Here is a 20,483-nt window from a genome sequence, read left to right on the forward strand (position 1 = left end):
AAAATTTGGGTTCAGAATTTTAAAGTAGTGATTTGGTCCAGCTGAAAAAGGTTAAAATTAGCACTGCGGAAGCTGTCAAAAGATTTCAAGACACCCTAAACATAAAATTGTCCATATTTTGAGTTGGAGCCGATGAAGTTTTCTATAATTTTGATATAATTTGTCCCAAAAGTAGTACAGCACACTGTAAAAATTTCATTGAGAAAGCGTAGTTGGGATTATTTTAATTTTCATTTATATTCTAAAAGAAATGCACTATGAAATAATTGTGGTCTCGGACCAATAGGGCCTTTTATTGTTCAATTTACATTATGCGGTTTTCTCATTCTTGAAGGCCTTATCTTTTTTGCTTATTGCTTACATATTTGTCACTTGATATCTGGTGGATATTTGTCTCATTAACAATCAACCAAATCTCTATTTTTATCATAATGGTATGGGTAGCAAATATATCTTGATATTAGGGGAGGTATGTGGACCAAAATAACAGCAATTATTTATACATATATTATATGCAAAACAAATATTTGACAACGCATAAATTTTATATAAAAAAATCATATTAAAACAAATACATGTATATATATATAATCATAACAATATAATTAATACAAAAGAAACAAAAGAGAAACAAAAATCCTTTCAGCAAAGAAATAAATCATACAGATTGAACATAAGGAATGTATAGGATTGATATATAACATAAATGCCCTTTAGTAATAAGTTTATTCATATTCCAAGTTCATTTTAATCAAAATACTTGTATTTTATCTCATTCAAATTCTTGTTTAATAAGGCCATATAAAAAATTATTAGCCTTTTGGCAATCTTTAGATTTATCAATCTTAACTTCTGGCCTTGAAGGCATAAAACTTTGCTCAGTGCTCGGAGCACAAAAATCATGCTCGAAACATGAAAGCCAGCAATTTGATTGGTTGATTTTCGAGTCTGAGTACAAAAATCATGCTCGAAAGTTTTATGACCGTGAGGCCTGGTAGTAAATTTCTTGAACGACACCAAATTTTGTAACAGACAAACAAATACAATTATGATCTGGAATATACTTTCACAAGAATACATTTTCATGATGAGACACTTGGTGAGATATTCCCGTTTCACAAGCATGACTTTTTCTCTAGTTTATACCAGTACAATTTTTAAACATTTAAAATTAAACAAATATCATTTAATTATAATTTCTACAACCATGCCCATCAGCGCTATAAATATCAAGAAAAATAAATATAAAAAAATTAATTGAGATCTTTGTTAGAAATTAAGGGCAATTCTATTAAAATGTATGTGGGAGGGCAGGAAGGGAAGTTGAATTATTGAATGTGAGTCATGGGTTTTTGTCAGCAATGCATCTATAACCATTATGCAAAATTACCTAAAAATGGTTCTTGAATGTAGAGTAATTTTGAAAGTCCCTTCCTACATTTGTCACGCCCTCCCACATACATTTTAATGGAATAGCCCTAACTAAAACATTGGTTAAAATATAAATAAGTACAAAATCCCTGAATATTCAATATCTCCATTAAATATACATATGCCCATATGTAATGTACATGACAATTTCTTAGTACAGTTGATGTCAGGTTTATGACAAAGTATTCATGTCATGTGACTATCATGTGATTTATCAGCTGTATTTGTCCTCCTCATTTTTAGATTTGAACAATTTTCTGTATTTACTTCTTCTGTTAAACGTTGGTTCTTTCTTCTCTTCTGGTGATTCTTCTCTGTTGATATACCCTGATAGAAGGAAAGAAAAAGATAATAAATACTCCAGGAATGATAAACTGTGATTTTTTTTATATCAAGAACAGTGATACAGTACTTTTACAGTGTTACTTTGGTTTTGTTTTGAATAAATTGTGATCGGATTCTAAATCAGGAACCAGAAAACTATATGTACCCTATCCTTTCTTTTCCACAATGCTAAATGTGTAGGAACGTCATTTGTTGTTAACAAATTCTATTGTAAAACATTTGATGGGTAATTGGCTCCATGAATTATTGTTGTACACTTTCAGACTGCATTGGGCTCTGAAATCGCGAATTGAATTTACCTCTCTCTTCACATTCTGGTGTGTCCATGAACCCAACAGACCAGAAATGTTCAGGGGTACTAGGAGGGGCATGTTTAGCTCTATGTCTGGAACATTCCTGCATCCTCTTCTGTATGGCTTCATCAGATTCACCAGTGTCTTTATAGAACTAAAAACAGAAGTATAATTTGTATGTTATTTCTACTTGAACATGATTAAAATCTAGAGGCTCCTTCTGAGCCAGTACAACTCACCTGGCCTTCAGAATTTGATGGTTTGTTTTGCAGAAATACCACAAATTTTACATAGAGATTGTTATAATTATTATGAGTATAAATAATAACTTCTTTTTGTCTCATTACATTATAAATTACAAGGTTGATGTCACTGTGTTGCTGTCTCATTGATGTATACAGTCAATCTACAGTGAAGTCTTTGGAAAAATATATCATAGAATTATCATAAATTATATAGTTGACAGACTAATTTGCATTTTTATTTACAAATTAATTTTTGGATACTGTCCTCTTACAGAACCAACTTTTATCAAAATTCTTTAAATATAAAAAGAGCGTTATCATAATGATACTGATTTTTAAGAATTACATATCAAAATTGCCTGAAAATCTATAATACACAAATAATGACATACATCAGCACATTCTTGACACCAAAAAGCTTTCAGTTTCCTTCTGTCATCTTTACCACGGACAACATCAACATAGGCATAGTCAGGCTCAGTAGTTGTCTTTGGCCGACTGTGATAATGACAAAACATTTAAAATATTTTTTTCAAAACAGATTTTGCAATAAGAACAAAAGAAATCATTCAACTTTGGTATAGAAATATTCCACACACTTGTAAACAAAAATTTTTGAATAGATAAAATGAGAACCCCAACTTTCTCTGATATAAAATGAAGATGTGGTATGATTGCAAATGAGAAAACTCTCCACAAATGAACCCATGTATTTGAAAACGGTAGGTTGAATTAACCACACTTTTCATGCTGTGCCTTTTTACAGCTGACTATAAAGTAAGGGTTTTCTCATTGTTGAAGTCATTATAGTGACCAGAAATCCTTATTTCCACATCATTTGAAATCTGATGACAATTTGTTTTATTGGCATTCATACCACATATCCTTATTTTCATTTTGTATGAAATTCCTGCTGTTCAAGATTTGCACACAGATAAATATCACCCTTATATAACATGAACACGATTCTATTCCTTGTAGTTTACTAATCAGCTTTGATCCAAAATTCATTCAATATCTAAACAGACAAATGAACACCTTTTTCACATATTTGTAAAACCCCTCCGTCTGCAACTTTAATGGGTGATTGGGATATCGTTACTCATGTTACTTGAAGGATATTTTTTCCTGGTTTATACAAATAATTGGTGATCATGGTGATAAAAACCTTATATCTTGAAAAAAAAAATATCTTAATCTAATTCATCAGTTAAACTTTTAAAAATATCAAATAAATGTTCCAGAAAACAATACATACACATCAAAACTATCTTCCATCTGTTTGTTTATCTGTGGTTCTTCTGTTTCCAGATCTTCTGTATCTGTGACAAATAAAAAAGTACAGTAAAACATTGTTTTTTAGTAATTTAGATCAAATACACAAATAAGTCTTCCCACTTAGTCATGATAGTTATTTAAAAACAGAAGTATAAAATTGTAAAGTTGATGGGTTATCTCCCTTTCTTAAAAAACAAAATCGCTCAAATTCACAAATTTTGCCAATATTGAATTCTCCAAGTCCACGAGTTACTCAACATATTCAAACTGGCTAACTTAAATAAATGAGAGGATAAGATCATTACTTATAGATATCATGCAAATAATAATCCGACATATTACGACATGCACTGTCATTTCTTTTTTTACTATCTATAAAAAATATATGAACATGATGAACAACAACCTTTTTTTTGCAATAAAACTTAGTTGTCTCATCATGCTTATCAAGCATTTAAGCATTTAAGGATTTAAAAAATAATGCGACAACAAAATCTTGCTACATTGTATGTGTTACAAAAAATGTATGTAGTTAATTAGTATCACCCAACAACTATTGATATTAGCGGCATTTTCACTATTTAGAAATCCAATTTTTTGCAACACACCAAAGATCATATAAACTTTACTTAGATAAAGATAATATATTAATGTCCCCAGATAAAGTAAAACAAGGGTTTACCTCCAGTTTTCAGTTTTTTCTTTTGTCCCTTTAATCGTCCACCTCCAAACTTAACACTTGTAGAACTGCATGGAATAGCTTGAGAATCTTCACCAAATTCTATACAAGTTGATGTTTTAGGGAAATCATCATTACCATGGAGATCTTCTAATCTGAAATCTTGTAAAGCGTCAATGCAGTCTGTATTTTCCTTCACCCTATTTTCTGTTTTTCCATTGTTGTGTCTGTTTTGTAAGGTCATTTCAAGTTCATCTCCAAGGTCCTGTGATTCAGCACAAAGTTGTGAAAGCTCAATCGCAGGATCCAAACTGCCATTTATTCTAAATGGATCAGGATTACCTCCCTTTGGTTTATCATTTATCCTAGATGGAGCCATTGTTTCTTCCATGTCTATGTCAGATAAATGTTTTTCATCACCAACAGGTGCAATAGTTTCATCAAGGTCTGCTGTTTTTCTCACCTTACTTCTTTTAAATTTAGGTTTTGGAACTGCTGGTTTTTTAAATGGAGGACTGTTTTCTTTTGACTCTATCAATTCATTGTTTGGTTGACCTTTATCACATAGTTTTCCTGTAGATTCTTGTAAAGACTGTTCTATAGCCTGCTGTAAATCTGTATCCTGTTTCGTGCTGTTCATGAAAGCTTGACTCAATGTACTTTGTCGTAACTTATTTTTGAACTCCTCATCCATGTTAGAAGTATCTTTTAATGGTGATTTTTCTTGTACTTTTGATTTCCTTTCCCTCATTTTCCAAGAACTGTTAATGTCAGGTGACTTTTCCTGTGACCTTGACTTTTTCCCTCTGACCTTCCTCGATAATTTATCAACACTTCTGTCTTTCGATGAATTCAATATTTTGTCTGATTGTGATGATTCTGAATCTTCGAACAGAACATCCACTTCAGGATACCTTTGTTCATTTTCAGAAGTCAAAGGAGATTCGTTGTCAGATGGAATGTCTATTGGTTGTTGTGAAGATCTTGCTGAAATATTTCTGGCCATTCGACCATTACTGACCAATGAAGGTGATGAAAACTCAGGACTGGAATGAATATGAACAGTTTCTCCACTTATATCATCTGTTAAATTTGTACAATTGAGGTTTGATGTTTTCTTTACAATTTTACAATTTTTCAGTGGCACCACTTTGAGTGGGCTATCATGCTGAGATAATGTTTTAGCTTTAGTTTGTTCTCTTCCAGGATTGACTTGCTTTAACATGTGAGAAGGATCACTTTTATTTTTCTTCAAATTAATTTTTCTTCCTTCAAATTCCTCAGACTGTTCACCTTTATTCAACTTTGTCTGGTCCAAATCTGGACTGCTTAACATACTATGAAGCCATGACCTATTGACCTGCTTTTCCTTTTTACCTTGATCTTGAATTTTCAATCCATTGTCTTCATTTTCTGATGAAGAACTAGTATCCATAGCAATTGTCCATTTATTTTTCTTAATTCCTGTGAGATTTTTGGCGTTGTCAGCTTTTTCGTCACATACTGTTTCTTCTTCCTCTTCAAATAAATCAGCGTCAAATAAACAGGTCTCTGGGACAATAATATGGGGCCTCTTTTGCAAGTTATCTTTCCTTGATGATTTTCCCGTAATTCTTTCATTATCGATACCATCTGAATGCATCTCAATCATTGTTTCTTCCATTCTTGGTCTTTTCTGTTCTGGTGAAGGGTCCTACAAAATAAAACTTCCATGTTTAATTTCAGAAATTATTGTAATATTCTAATCATTGTGTAAATTGCAACAGGATATGCTTTGTTAAAATTAATTAATCTCAAATGTGTGTCCATTGTTTAAACAATGGTTTTCATAAATGCATGTACACAAAAACTTCTGAATTTACAGTACATAATATACACTAGGTTTTGTAGATTTTTGCTTTTTTACTTGCCTATGGTGATAGGGGAAACAGATTGGAAACACTATTGGAAATTCCCTTTCGTATATATTCTCTAATTTAAACTGCTTTTCTGTTGGCTTATTTTATCATAATAAGCATAAGAATCAAACTTGCTATACATTGACTCATCAATACAAATTTTCTCCAATTATTCAAAGCACTGTATACTCAAATGTAAATAACACTAATGAGACAGCAATCCAGGAATATAAAACAACAAAAATCATATAGGTAAAAAAATTACCCCAAACAATATATAAAACTAATGTCTAAAGATACAAAATGTAATACATATATTTACATATATATATGCTGGTTTGCAAAAAGATGTGTTCTTCTAATGTGACATCATCAGACATGAACGCATTTTTTCCAGACATCACAATAGAAAATTCAGAAGAAAGCAAGAGAATTTGACGTCACAATCAAATTTTGACCAATGAAGAAAGGAGATCAATTCAACCACACATTGATTCAATAAAAATAATCAATACATTGCAATAGGTCAGGGAAAGGACAAATTGTTTTGTTTTACTATCCGATGAACATGCAGTGAACCCATATTGTTTTTTTCTTTTTTTACATTTCTACCAGTTTCAACCATATGAAAAGTATGAGAACCAGATGTTCCACAGGACACAGCTTGATACGACTGCAGAGGTTGAATATGAACAGTTGGGGCAAGTATGGACACAACATTCAAGCTTAATACAGCTCTGAATTTGGATTGTGATAGTTGACACAGAATAGGTTTCTGATACAGAATGAATGTGGTCTAAGAAATTAAAAAAAAATAAAATTGGACATTTACCTATTATTGTCCAATATCCCAAATCTAAGAACATAAAAAAGAAAATGTGACATGTTGACATGTTTAGATTCAGCATATCAAAGAACCCAAATAATTCAATTTTTGTTAAAATCAAACTAAGTTTAATTTTGGACCCTTTGTACTTAGTGTAGACTAATTTAAAAACAGGACCAAAAATTAAAAATATAAATACACTGTTAGATTTAGCATATCAAAGAACCCCAACAATTCAATTTTTGATGAAATCAAATGAAGTTTAATTTTGGACCATTTTGGCCCCTAATTCCTTAACTGATGGGACCAAAACTCCCAAAATCAATCCAAACCTTCCTTTTGTGGTTATAAACCTTGTGTTAAAACTTTATTAATTTCTATCTATTTATACTAAAGCTATTATATGGAAATTAACTGTCTTGGACGACAATAACGACGCAGACGTGTTTATACCAATATACGACCAAATTTTTTTTAATTTTTGCGGTCGTATAAAAATTAACTTCATTAGTCATCCCCTTAAATAAAATACCTCTGAATATCTGCTTCTCTTTTTGTTCCTTGGCAACCTCAGTTTCAAACTTTTATCTAGCCTATCAGGACTTGGATCCTCCTCTATTTTGTCATATGACTTCCTATTGGATTCTGCAGCTGCATGTCCATCGTCAGGACCAGGCTGTTGTTTAGTCTTGTGTGGTGTATATTTACTTGTAGAATCTGGGCTTGATAATGCAATGTTCAAATTTCCATTTCTATAAAAAAAGAAGTTTGAAAATGTTGACAAAGTGATATTATTAGTAACACAGTGTGTAATTGTCCTAAAATCAGAATTTATCAGGTCAATAAGATAAATATCAGATGAAACAAAGCTGATAAATTCCCTATTGGGATAACTGTAAACACATTTATCCTGTTTTTGTTATCACACCACTTATTTTAATCAAATTTAATCATTATAACAATATCAACCCAATATATTTTAGACATTTAATATAAAACTGTGAAAAATAAAAAATATTAGGACTCTAGGGCATTTAAAAAAAAAAAAATATTAGGTCAATGGTAAAAGGGGGATAATTCACATTGTCTGTTTAAAAACCATGGTGAAAGTTCAAGATTTTTTTATTTAACTTTCATCATGCAATATTTATTTATAAAAGTCTGATGGATTCTAGCAGTTTTAGAAAAGCAAAACAACAGGGACTTAAACATGTCAAGGTGGTACATAACACTACAGAGAGATAACTCTGTAAAAATAAGCTGAACTTCTTTTTTATCACATTCTATCGTTAAGTAAGTATTAAGCTTCTAAATGACTAGACTAGTGTTTCACAAACTGCTATATATATATCCAATGATTTTTTTCAGACAAAGTATGATGTTCTAATTTTTTTGAAATTTTTATGTTTGTGAAAGGGAGAAAGTAAATATTTTGTCAAATTTTATCAATATTAAACATGTTAAACAAGCCAAACTAATTTTAGTCAAGTAGTTTGGTACCACCTTAAATGTTGATTAGATTACAGCTGATTGCATTGAGTGTGTAGGTAATATCTTTAGTAAGCTAGCATGCTAGCTGAACTGTGAAGTTATTCTTAGGTTTGGTAAACTATCCTCCTTTAAGAGTAGATGAGTTCCACAGATGACCAATCTATCTGTCTGTAGGACTAGACTACTTTGAAAGGAGGGTAGCATATCTTTGGTCAAAGACTGTGAACTCTGACAACTGGAGAAACATGATGTGTTGCTTGGCAGATCATATATTTTATCTGTACAGGAAATTTGAAGGCCAATTATCTGTGCATAGGTTTAATTTTAGTCACTAAAATGTCTGATTCCAACAAATGTAGCATATAGATATACATACATGTAAGTAAACGTTTTTTTTTGTTTGCTTATGTGTCCTTTAATTGTATGTTGTTGATTTCTTGTAATTAGTATATTTGTGTTATAAAATGTAACTCTTCAGTATAATGGAGGAAATAAAGAGAATCAGTCAATATGCTTATCAAATTAAATAGTGTACATTTCATACTGTGTTTTAACTTTTTGTTGGATATATTTTAATTACAAAAATTTGTAGTTTTGTTTTCCTCCAATTTCAAATTACTTACAACTGTCCATTTGTATTACTATGTTTTCTTCTTTCTAGTTCGTTTATTCTTTTTTCTGAAAGAAAAAAAAATAATCATATAAATTTAAATCAGCTTTCAAGCTATAAATCACAATTTCTGTTAATGTATGAAGGCAAAGTTATCAAAGTGATAACAAAACAAACCATTCCCACGCTTTCACTTGTAGAGCTTTAAAACTGGTGGCATTTGTGGTACTTGTAAAAGTTTTGCCATGTAAACAAACAGACTTTTGCTTTGCTTTGTGTGTGTTTTTTTGTGTCAAGAATGGACATTTAACAATGTTTTTTCTTTCAAAAACTATTAAAAAAATTAATAAAATTTTCTAAGATTTTCAGATATATGGCTTTTTATACTTTATGTTATAAAATAATGAAAAGAAAAGTAGCAGCTTGCGGATAAAATTTTAAATGGCACTACATGGATAAAAACAAAGAAGTCCAAATATCTGGCAAAAAATTAGAATGAGAGGAGCAAAGATTCTTTAATCAGAGACATAAGGCCAATTAAAATTAATTGATAGATTTTCATCCCCGCCCGCCCCTCTGAAATAGCCCCGCCCTGATTTTATTTTATTTTAAAAAATTTATGATTTCCGGTAACCGTCAAAACTTTCGTTTCATTCCAAACTTCCCGTTTTAAATTTTGGTTTTCGTATTTCTTCTGAGTATTTTAAAATGTTTCTGCAGCTCTATGACTATGGTGACAAAATCATCTACCAAGAATATAGATTGATTACGAGAGAGCATTAAATAATCGGGATTCAAGTAATACGCTGTGTCCAAGAACGCAAATCGCGGCATGACACACATTTCTGTGATAAGAACCGTTAATTACGGTATAATTGCAAAATTGATAAAATGACTTTGTGTCAGGAATTTTTGACTATGAATAATATCCAAAGAGCAAAGTCGTGGCACACAGTGGTACAAAAACATAACTGGATTAAACAAATTGACACAAGAACGAACTTGTTAGATTTATGACAGTATGTTGAGTTCAAAAGGTCAGCAAACATACACTTAAATTTACCCATGGCTATTGTGTTTTTGTTGACAAACAGCAAACACCTTCTGTCCCAATACCCTCAATAGAGTCATTAAACAACTCCTTCTTTTTTGTTTAGTTCATGTTTTACATATTAATTATATTTGCATCTATAAGAAGAATCATAAAAGCACCAACCCTATTATTTTCAAAACTGTGTTTTCATTTTATTCTGTACTCATAATTCTTGTGTTGCATACCCATGCATATTTATTCCATTTAATGGAAACAAAAAAACATAAAGGAGTAGGTCCGGTAAGAACCAATTTTGGCCTCAAATTTTAGGTTCATCTGGCGAAAGATTTTGACCACTTTTAAAACACTTAAGTGTCTATTTTATTTGATTCAATTAGTTTATGTGAACGATTTTAACTGAATTAGTCATTAAAAATGATCCGATTCAAGCTCAAATATGAAAAATCTACCAAATATGCCGAAAAATGTCACTTTTCAGATGGATTTTGTCAAAAATGAAAGTGGCCGCATCCGTGTTCATCCCCAACCTTTATATATGTTATGCATTATCATCAAATACAACTTACATTTCAGTATTAAGGATGAACACGAATGCGGCCACTTTCGTTTTACACGAAATTCATCTAATATTTAACTAAAATGCTAGAATTGTGAAGATTTCAGTAATTTAGCATGACTTAATGGTGCTAGTACCCAATATATGTGCATTGCATTGTCAAAAACAGCCCATATCTATGTAGCAGAAGCATTTTACAGTCCAATAGATAACTAAAAGTTTACAATTTAACAATTTTGTAAAACGGCTATATTTTAGGGTCAAAAAGGGATCTTACTGGACCTACCCCTTTGGTGAAGGAAGTCCAACTGAAGAGAGCATTTCTCTTATGTTTATGCTGTTTACTAAAAATAGGTTTCTAAAACAGCAATTACATGTAGAACCGTGAATGGTTGCCAACACTAGATTTTTATTTAAGATTTGAAAAATTATGTAAGATTCCTTATAAATACATGTATATACATGATATAAGCTTATTATAATTATTATACTTGCGTATATGAAGAACACGTCACAAGAGGGTTTCATTAGAAATACAAAATAAAAAATAAAATTCTCCCACCCGCCCCATTTTTTCAAAAATTTGGATGAAAATCTACTAATTAACTTTAATGGGCCTAAGCTTCAATGGGTACAAAATATTTGCCTACATTTATGTAATAACCTTATAATGATCAAAAATATAAGTGGAGCTCCATTTACATGTCTTGTACTACTAATTATTTTTAAGGTTATATAAGCAGAAGAAAGGAAAAAAGTTGCCTTATATGATACATATGGGGTTGAACAGAGGCCTTGTGGGTAATCACTTGTTTAAGTCATTTTTATGTTTTTTTGATAGTCATATGTCATTTCAATACCAGATTTTACCTAAATAAGTTATATGGTTATCTTTCTGTGTTAGTGTATTCTCATACACATCTTTAAGTGTCTGTATGGTGTGCTGAAAACTACTGCACGCTGTACATCTGTCATTCCTCTGGTCTCTAAAATACACAAGTTAAACTTGAGCTATTGCTTTCAAATAACAACCCCACTAAATATTTGGTAAACAGGAAGTTGATGAGCAATACATGTGAAAATTTCCAAATATCTGATGAGCCATGGGCTCTTGGTCATAAAACTTTACTTAGTACTTGGGAGTACAAAATTTGTGCTCGAAATATAAAATCCAATAATTTGATTGGTTGATTTTTGAATGACAATCGTGCTGGAAAGTTTTATGACTGCAAGGCCTGATATGTAGTTCCTGAAAAAAAATGAGAGAAAACAATATACATGGCAATTGTTTCAAGTATTATTTAAACATGAAGTTCTTAAGGGATGAATCTGAAACTGCATTACACAATATAGTATATTCATACTAAGCTTGATAACTCATTTGCTTTTGTAGTTCCTAAAGAAAATGAAAATTTTAAGGGAAAGACAGATGTAAAACCAGTATACCCCATCCTCACTTAAATCACTTTTAGTGTACCGAATAGTTCATTTTGCATGTTTAGTGTGTACTTTAATCATGTTTGGGCACTGAAACTTTATTCTGTTATATAATACTTTTATTTATTTTTTCTCTCATTCATTTGCTTGATTATCTTATTAATCTTGCTTGCTCAGCTATGTGTCACTATAAAGATAAATGTATGTAAATGCCTGTCAGTCCATGAACACATTGAAGAGGAAAATAATAAGAAATTAGCACCTATAAAAACTAACTCAATTGCTTTGTGTTTTGAATCTGGTAAAATTAACTGAATCTCTTTCTGTGACCCAGGAAACAATGTTGTGCGCTAAGTAAAACAATCACCTGTTTATAACCTGCCTTAAACTATCTACTTCTCCTTTTAATTTATTATTCTCTTGTGTATACGTCTCAACTTCTCTTTTAATATTTCTGTATTCCTCCTGATACCTAGAAAAAATAAACGCACACTTAAATTGACGTAAAAGAACGGAGTAAACTGAAGTAGTGACATGCTTAATCTATTTTCAATAACATATTTAGATTGTTTTGGATGAATTTAAATGATAATTTACTTAAATATTATATGTATAAAAATAATTGGCTTGTACCAGATTTTAGCATCTTTTGTTTACGTTTCTTTGTTGTGATGATTTTTGGTTTCACAAGTGTGTATTTTCCCCTAAATTGCTTATATTCTTACGTCATCTTTCTATGACATCGGGTACCTCTTTCATAAAAAAGCATATGACGTGGGAGTACAATCGGAAAAGCCCTGGCAATATACTAATAATTTACCACAGGTGTGTACTCAAAGCGTTTGAAGGACGTCATGTTAGAATGATATTTAATCAATATTCATAAGTCTTTCCAGATGCACTTTTCTGGTTCTGTGGAAAGACCTATTGTATTTGTTCTGATTGTTTTTCCCCCGATAAATTTAGTTCTTGTGTGTAATTTTTGTTTCGCAGGATTGCTTTAGTAGAGATTTGATATAGATGTTTAATTTTGATCCTAACTGTGTAACCTAACAATATTCTTTGTAAAAATTATCTCCTAATACACTGCTGGTGTGCACATTTCCTTCACAACTGTAAAAGAAATTTTTATTTTTCTAAATGGCTTGTTAAATCCTCAGGATGCTTCAGTCAATTTTAACTAAAGCTCCATTTAGGAGCTATTTGCCCTTTGTTTGTGTGTGCATCGTGCTTATCCTATCTATGATATAAAATATAGACATAAAAACCTTATGTTAAATGTTTTGAATAAGTGCAAAGAAAGCTATGATTGAACACCAATAAAAACTTAAAGTTCCTGATAAAAGTTGAAAAATGTGTTTGTTCCTCCTAAAAAAACAATGGAGAAGATTTTAATGCACTTCTGAGGTAATTCACTTAAAGATGCTTATCATGATTATAGAAAATAATTAATGACTTCTTGGTACTAGCCTTTGCTTTTGCTTTTGTAACGTAGCAAATCTTTCTTTCCAGTCGGCTATCTGTTCTATGTAATCTGTAATGAGAAAGTATTGACACATATATATATCTATTGTAACGTAGTAAATCTTTCTTTCCACTCAGCTATCTGTTCTATATAATCTGTAATGAGAAAGTATTGACACATATATCTATTGTCAGGTATTTCATATATCATGAAAAGGTACACACATGTTGTAATCATGATTAAGTACATGTATATATATTGCAAGTCACGATTAGCTCTTTGGATATTGTAATCTTGATCAGATACATGTATATTGTAAATCATGATTAATTTACTTACATGTTTATTGTAAATCATGATAAGGTGTTTTATAAATCAATAAAAGGTGCATGAAGCGGTAGATTGAAAATATTGATCTGACAAAACAAGAGGACAATGAAAGGTTTTTAACTCATTGGCCCCTAAGAGATTTCTGGAAAATCAGGCATTTTCGAAAATTTGCAATAATATGCAAATTATATGCAAATTAGCAGACTCTTGATGCTGTAACTGCTGCTCATCTATTAAACTATGTATTGACATTTGGGGGTGGATGGCATGAGTGGGGGGTGGGGTGGGAGGTGGAACATTTTCTCGTGGGTTTGAACCCACCCCCACTGAAAAATGGTCATTTTCCGTCTATTTTCCGATTTTAAAACGACCTTGAGAGGTGAACATTAACCAGACTGTGTTTCTGTGTCATTCAAGTATTACCCTATAGTTACAGCAGTCCATGCATGCTAACTGGGAGTATATGGGACTTAAGTGTCTTGCTGGCGAATTATTATCGTCAAGTCAGGTCTGCCTAAATGTCCGTTTTTACGGATTTTTGACAAAACGGTGACCTAGATTTTACAGACTAGATTCCTGTTGGCCATATTATACCTCTTTGTGTTCCTATACCACCTATGCATGCATTTACGATAATAGTGTATACCTACAATGACTACCAGTTAAGTAGTGGCCATCAACAGATGCCCACCCCCACCTGATTTTGGCTACTTTTCACGTTTTTCCGATTTTGAACTCTTAAACGGCTTTCAAAGTGCCATATTTTCATGAACAGACGTCTGACAAGAGGTAATGGACCATGAACTGCTTGGTTGAAGTCCCTACTATCATCACAGTTCAAGTTGGGCAATTCAAAAAAGGTATGGAGGGTCATACGTGCCATCAAAGAATGGTTGTCGCCATGACGCCTATATGCGTCATTAGGGGTTAATGGGTTAAAACAGAAGGAGCAAATCTTTGGATAAAGCAAATTGTAATGCATTTTCTATAGCCAACCACACGGTATGGGTTTTTCTCATTGTTGAAGGCTGTATGGTTGCCTATAATTGCTTACTTCCACTTCATTTTAACTTCGGCAGATAGTTGTCTGATTGGCAATCATACCAAGTCTCCTTATTTTTATATTAGTTACCAAGTTAAAATGAAATTACCTTATAGCATCAAATTTAAAATTATAGCAATACATTTCCAGGTGCTATAAAGCCCTGCGAAAAACACTCTTAATTTCTCTCTCATACATTGTCATAGACTCAATGTAAACAAAAATTGTATTTGTAACAAAAATTCCCTTCCCACAAACTGTAGTGTACCTACCTTATTTTTTTCAGATGAAAAAGGAAACACACATATTATTTTATTTGGCCTTAAACATGTTAAAACAAACCAAACTATTCATTTAATTTACATGTATCAAATGATACATTACTGGGCATATGTTTGAGACAAGGGTTTGGCTATAACGAATTCAATTGATACATTTAAAAAAAAGACTAGTACATGTTAAACTGAAATATACTAGCATTGTCAGTCAGGGGTACAGTGTACTTCTTGTACAAGTAATTTTCATTTACTTGAAGAAGTAATATTAATATACATGTACCTATATTGAATTCTTATGATTTCTTTGCTCTGATAGAATTTTAAATTGTCTGCTCTTTGCAGATGTCTTTACTTATCCTTTAAGTGTTATTTCATGGACAATGAACACGATAAAAATCCCATTTGTCTGTTTTCTTTACAACAATGCTCATTTACAAGCCACCAAGGAGCAATTTTTGAAAGCCTTGTGCAAATACTTAAAAAATATTTGCACAATCAGTTACTTTGTTGAATTAATGAGATGAAACATTGAACTCTAATAAAAAATGACGAGCTAACCATTAAATCATTAAAAGCATGTTTTTACATCTCGAAACTTGTGAATTGTTGTGGGATTGTAAAAAAAATCACTTATACAAGTGAATTTTTGAGAAAATTAAGGGGAGATAATTCAAAAATTATAATTAATTTGTATAAGTATATTCTTTTTACTTCAAGTATATAAAGATTACTTGTACAAGTAGTACCCCTGACTGATTGTATAGGTTTGCTCATGTTGAAGAGTGTACAGTGACCAACAGTTGTTAATTTTGTGTCATTGGGTATCTTGTGGAGAGTTGTCCCATTGGCAATTATACCACATTTCTTATTTTACAGCAATATAGATATATATCATTATATATTAGGGGCCAGCTGAAGGACGCCTCCAGGTGCGGCTCGCTACATTGAAGACCTGTTAGTGACCTTCTGCTGTTGTTTTTTCTATGGTCGGGTTGTTGTCTCTTTGACACATTCCCCATTTCCATTCTCAATTTTATATCATTATATAGTGCAGCTGTGCTATTTGTGCAGTCAAATTATTCATATGTGATATACAGTCACTGACTATGTACAGTGTTCTCCCCAGGGCCTTTTAGCATCATGTTTCGTGGTAATGTGATGCTATAATCCTAAATGTGATGTTATCTAAAGTGGTTTTCTTATAGATTATGTTATGGATGTGATGCTATAATTTTTAGAAACAAGATGATATTTCAATTTCACCTGTTTACCAGGATGCTAAATGAAATATTTGGGGAGAACACTGAATTAATTGAGCTTTAATCTTACCTCGACTTTTTCTGTTGTGGAAATTCAATGCCTCTATAATGATGCCCTTAAATGTCTTATCTTCTGCTGCCATCCTATAAATAGAACTAAGATTTTAAAAAATTAGTCATAATTATTTTTTCCTCAAAAATTTATGTACAAAATGTATATAAAACATCTGAATAATAGTCAAAGATCTTTCCCATGAGGGCACTGCAGCGTTACGAAACTTGGTACATTTTGATAGCACGATATATATATAGAATATACACATTGTGTTTCCGTGATCAATTTGAATGCAGAAGGAATATTAATCATTGCAGACTACAAAGAGAACAGCAGAAAGCAGATTTCTAGCTTGTCCACTCTGCCCACCCATAGGAGTGGGCATGCAATTTCTTTTGTTTAATCAAAAGACTTGCAAGTATAATCAATTGAAAAAAGAAGATAAGCATTTGTAATCAATATTTTTACAAAACAGAGATTATAGTTGGAGTGGACAAGGGTGGGCAGTTCACGGTGGGCTGGTGGAAAAAGCAAAATCCACCCGGGCTGTTGTGTACCAGTAAATATTTTATCGCTTTCATACTTCTAAAATCTAACTTATACTTTTTTTTTTAAATAACTGGCCACTCAATTTTAAACTTAAAACAATACAGGTTAATAGGGCTATCAAATACACTTTAAAAGAAAGAAAACAACATGAAATGTTTTTTTCATGTTGTTGTAACCATTTTATTCCAGAAAATAAACCACCATTTGTATTAATAAAAAATCATTGTTGCCACCCCATGAAATGTCCATTTGAAAATTGTAAGTGATCAGGAAAAGAAGACATATCTATTTGTTTTTTAATAGACTGAGATTTCTTATTAAAGTCATGAAGTGTAGGCTTTAAAATTTTGTCTATTCTAAATTTTTAATTAAGATCGACAAAATAGCAAAACTTAATATAAATAGCTGTTTTGTCCTAGCTGGCAGAATAGCGCTTGTAAATGAAGAAAGGCTAGTATTTTGCAGCAGTCCGTAAAATAGGTTATGGTATATGGAAAAAATGAATATTTATATGTATCTTTTTTGGTTGAAATGTGTCTAAAAGTATAATCATGGTTTTTGCGGGTTCTACTGTCTGATGGTATGAGAATAGCAGATGGTATAGCTACGATTTATGTACTATTTTGTAGAACATTATTAAATTGTGCGTGTTCTTCTTTCCTGTAGAGTTGGCCAGTTTAGGGTGTTTATCATATCTGTCAGGCTACTGATGTTATGGTATCTGTTACAGACATATCTGGCAGCTCGCCTTTGTACCATCTCGTTTTTGGAGGTTTGTTCAACTGTGTGAGGGTCCCATACTGAACATGCAATTATAGCCACTGTCAAATTTTTATTGTCAGGCCTTCCTGCATGCTCATTTTACCCTGTACCAGATTACTGGATTACAGATGCTTATCCAGATACTTGAATGGTAATCTAAAGAGATGTAAGTAAGTAAGTAAGTAAATTTTATTTAGAGTCGGCATATACATGTATATACATAATAACAGATAAAACATGAGCTCTGGTGAGCTCTTTAACCGACTACCACATAACAAATCATGCAGCATCATGCAAATACTACCAAATAATCAAAGAGCTGATAGCTCTGAAGTGGAAGAAGGTGAATAAAAGGTAACTTGAATTACCATAAAAGCAGCCCCACTTACCCAGGCTGCTTTGTTCCATTATCGTTAAAATGTATTTTTTTTCTGCAAACAAGAAAAGGTCATAAGTACATGGATTTCCCATCCGTACAATCATTTTCTATGTTCAGTTGACTATGAAAATTAGGTAAAATCTTTAATTTGGCAGTAATTAAGAAGATCATATCAAGAGGAACACATGTGTACTAAGTTTCAAGTTGATTGGATTTCAACTTCATCAAAAACTACCTCGACCATAAACTTTATAACCAGAAGCAGGACGGACGGACAGACTAGAAAACATATTGCCCATAAATGGAGCATAAAAATAGTAAGACTTGTTACATACCTGCCAACTTTTGAAAGTTCCCATATGGGTTTTTACTGCACAACAACAAAATTAAAGGTTACAATTTTTAGCGATGTATTTTGCAAGATCTGGATTGTTTTTGAAAGTTCCCATATGGGTTTTTACTGCACAACAACAAAATTAAAGGTTACAATTTTTAGCGATGTATTTTGCAAGATCTGGATTGTCTAGAAAAAGTGTCATATTTGTATGAACTTACATGACTTACATGCCTTTTCCTTAAGTCTGTTTGCATAATTCTAGTTATATATTAAATGGTAGAAAAATTATACATGAAGCTAGCAGAAGCTAGACTATTAGCCTAGTTGCACATATTGTATCTTGACTTCTAACTGGGTATAAACAAATTTAATATATAAACTTCAATTTAATCCTTGAAAGGAGGTCTAAATTCATAAAATAATTTATAAATTTTAATTTTTTTATTTGTCCAAAATCATTTAAATTCATTTAATCAACATCCTTTTATGATTATTTGATTAAAATATTAATCATTTATAGTCTTTTTACCATTTACATTTTTAAAAGCAAAATAACTGAAAACAGGATAAAACAAAGGGAAGTAACAAAAAAGTATTTCAATATTCCCAATACACATCGTTTTGATAACACAACGGCAGTTAGCCGGAGGTAAACATCGTTGATTACCAGTATGTTTGACACCCAAGCTGTAAAGTGAAGCCATATAATTATACATCTTCTTTGATGTTCAGGTAAAATTGAACACAGGTGTCAATTACACCCGTACAGTAGTAAGAAATGATCAAATATGGCGTCTGAAAAATTTCATACACGGGAGTTTTTTCTCCTAAACGGGAGGTTCACATGTATGTTACGAAGGGCATCTAATTCACATGACAAAGGAAACCCATGAATAAAGATAACACTTTATATATCCTTTTTATTTATATAAAAATAAAAATCTTCTTGTCTGCAGGATTGCAAATTCGTAACTTCAAGGGCGAACTTGTAAACAGGGCGAGTTGTACCGATACCAAATTCACACATGCGTAATACAAATATCCACAGTTAAAACATCCTGTTACAAAACAAATTACGTTCATGTGGATGAGATGAAATCTAATAATTTACATAAATAAAAGGGTCATATTTACGATAGTGATTGTTTTACAATCATAATTTACAAATTAAATGATTCAGATGCCCAATCATGTGTAAAAATCGGTGTCAGGAATCTAAGTTGTTTTGAAATTGTAATACACGAAATGAATGCGGCATACGGAGACTCAAAGCCAATGGTCGGCCCCTTAAGTCTTCAGAAGACTTGACGTCTTCTTCCACTAAAAATGAAAAAACATGCAATATAATGAAAGCAAATCTATTTGATTTGTGAGCCTCCAGAGTCAAAGTTCATGTGGCAAGCGCCTCTATGTGCATTGAACCGGGGGAATCAGCAAATCACTTGAAGATCATAAAATATAACAGACTAAAAGCATAAAAACAATAAATAAATGGGATTGTATAGAAAAATTCTTTAGCCGTTTAGGTCAGAGAAAAAATATTGTATTGTGAAAATGAAATGAAATAAACTTTTGACTAGACTTCAGAAAATTTGTATGAAAATTATGCCCTTTGACGCGTTAAATGAAATCTTTGGTATTTTTTGTAAACAAATTAAGTGAAACAATAACAGTTTCAATGATGCCACTGTTATATTTGCTCATTCACATTTTTTTTTTACTTTTTCAGATTTTGGAAATGGCGCCGGAAACGCTTTATGTAAATATTTTACGACCATGCAAACATATTATATTTGGCAAATTATTATGATATCGCACAAATAATTAAAAAAGTATAAGCTCAAAGGAACTGATATCTTCTTAATACTGAAAATTAAACGAATT

General features: G+C 31.7%; 1 protein-coding gene across 1 annotated transcript; it reads right to left on the reverse strand.

The window, feature by feature from the left end:
• Nucleotides 1-1,011: 1,011 nt before the first annotated feature.
• On the reverse strand, nucleotides 1,012-20,359 carry LOC143054867 (uncharacterized). Its single transcript, XM_076227944.1, has 12 exons — nucleotides 20,321-20,359; nucleotides 16,588-16,661; nucleotides 13,614-13,677; nucleotides 12,511-12,615; nucleotides 11,577-11,692; nucleotides 9,110-9,164; nucleotides 7,528-7,747; nucleotides 4,275-5,964; nucleotides 3,573-3,636; nucleotides 2,707-2,812; nucleotides 2,076-2,223; nucleotides 1,012-1,758 (listed from the first exon to the last, which is right to left on the reverse strand). Exons 2-12 carry the CDS (start codon nucleotides 16,658-16,660, stop codon nucleotides 1,646-1,648), a joined length of 2,754 nt encoding a protein of 917 aa, XP_076084059.1. The 5' UTR covers nucleotide 16,661; nucleotides 20,321-20,359; the 3' UTR covers nucleotides 1,012-1,645.
• Between the last annotated feature and the right edge of the window lie 124 nt (nucleotides 20,360-20,483).

This window comes from Mytilus galloprovincialis, chromosome 12 (genome assembly GCF_965363235.1).
Source record: "Mytilus galloprovincialis chromosome 12, xbMytGall1.hap1.1, whole genome shotgun sequence".
In the NCBI taxonomy this organism is placed as follows: Eukaryota; Metazoa; Mollusca; class Bivalvia; order Mytilida; family Mytilidae; genus Mytilus; species Mytilus galloprovincialis.

What these genes read in the sequence shown, in the direction of transcription:
- LOC143054867 (XM_076227944.1), bottom strand. Translation starts at nt 16,660, where the DNA reads ATGGCAGCAGAAGATAAGACATTTAAGGGCATCATTATAGAGGCATTG. An exon ending in CCACAACAGAAAAAGTCGAG is followed by an intron (nt 13,678 to 16,587) that starts GTAAGATTAAAG and finishes TTCTCATTACAG; the next exon opens with ATTACATAGAACAGATAGCC. An exon ending in ATGGAAGATAGTTTTGATGT is followed by an intron (nt 2,813 to 3,572) that starts GTATGTATTGTT and finishes TCATTATCACAG; the next exon opens with TCGGCCAAAGACAACTACTG.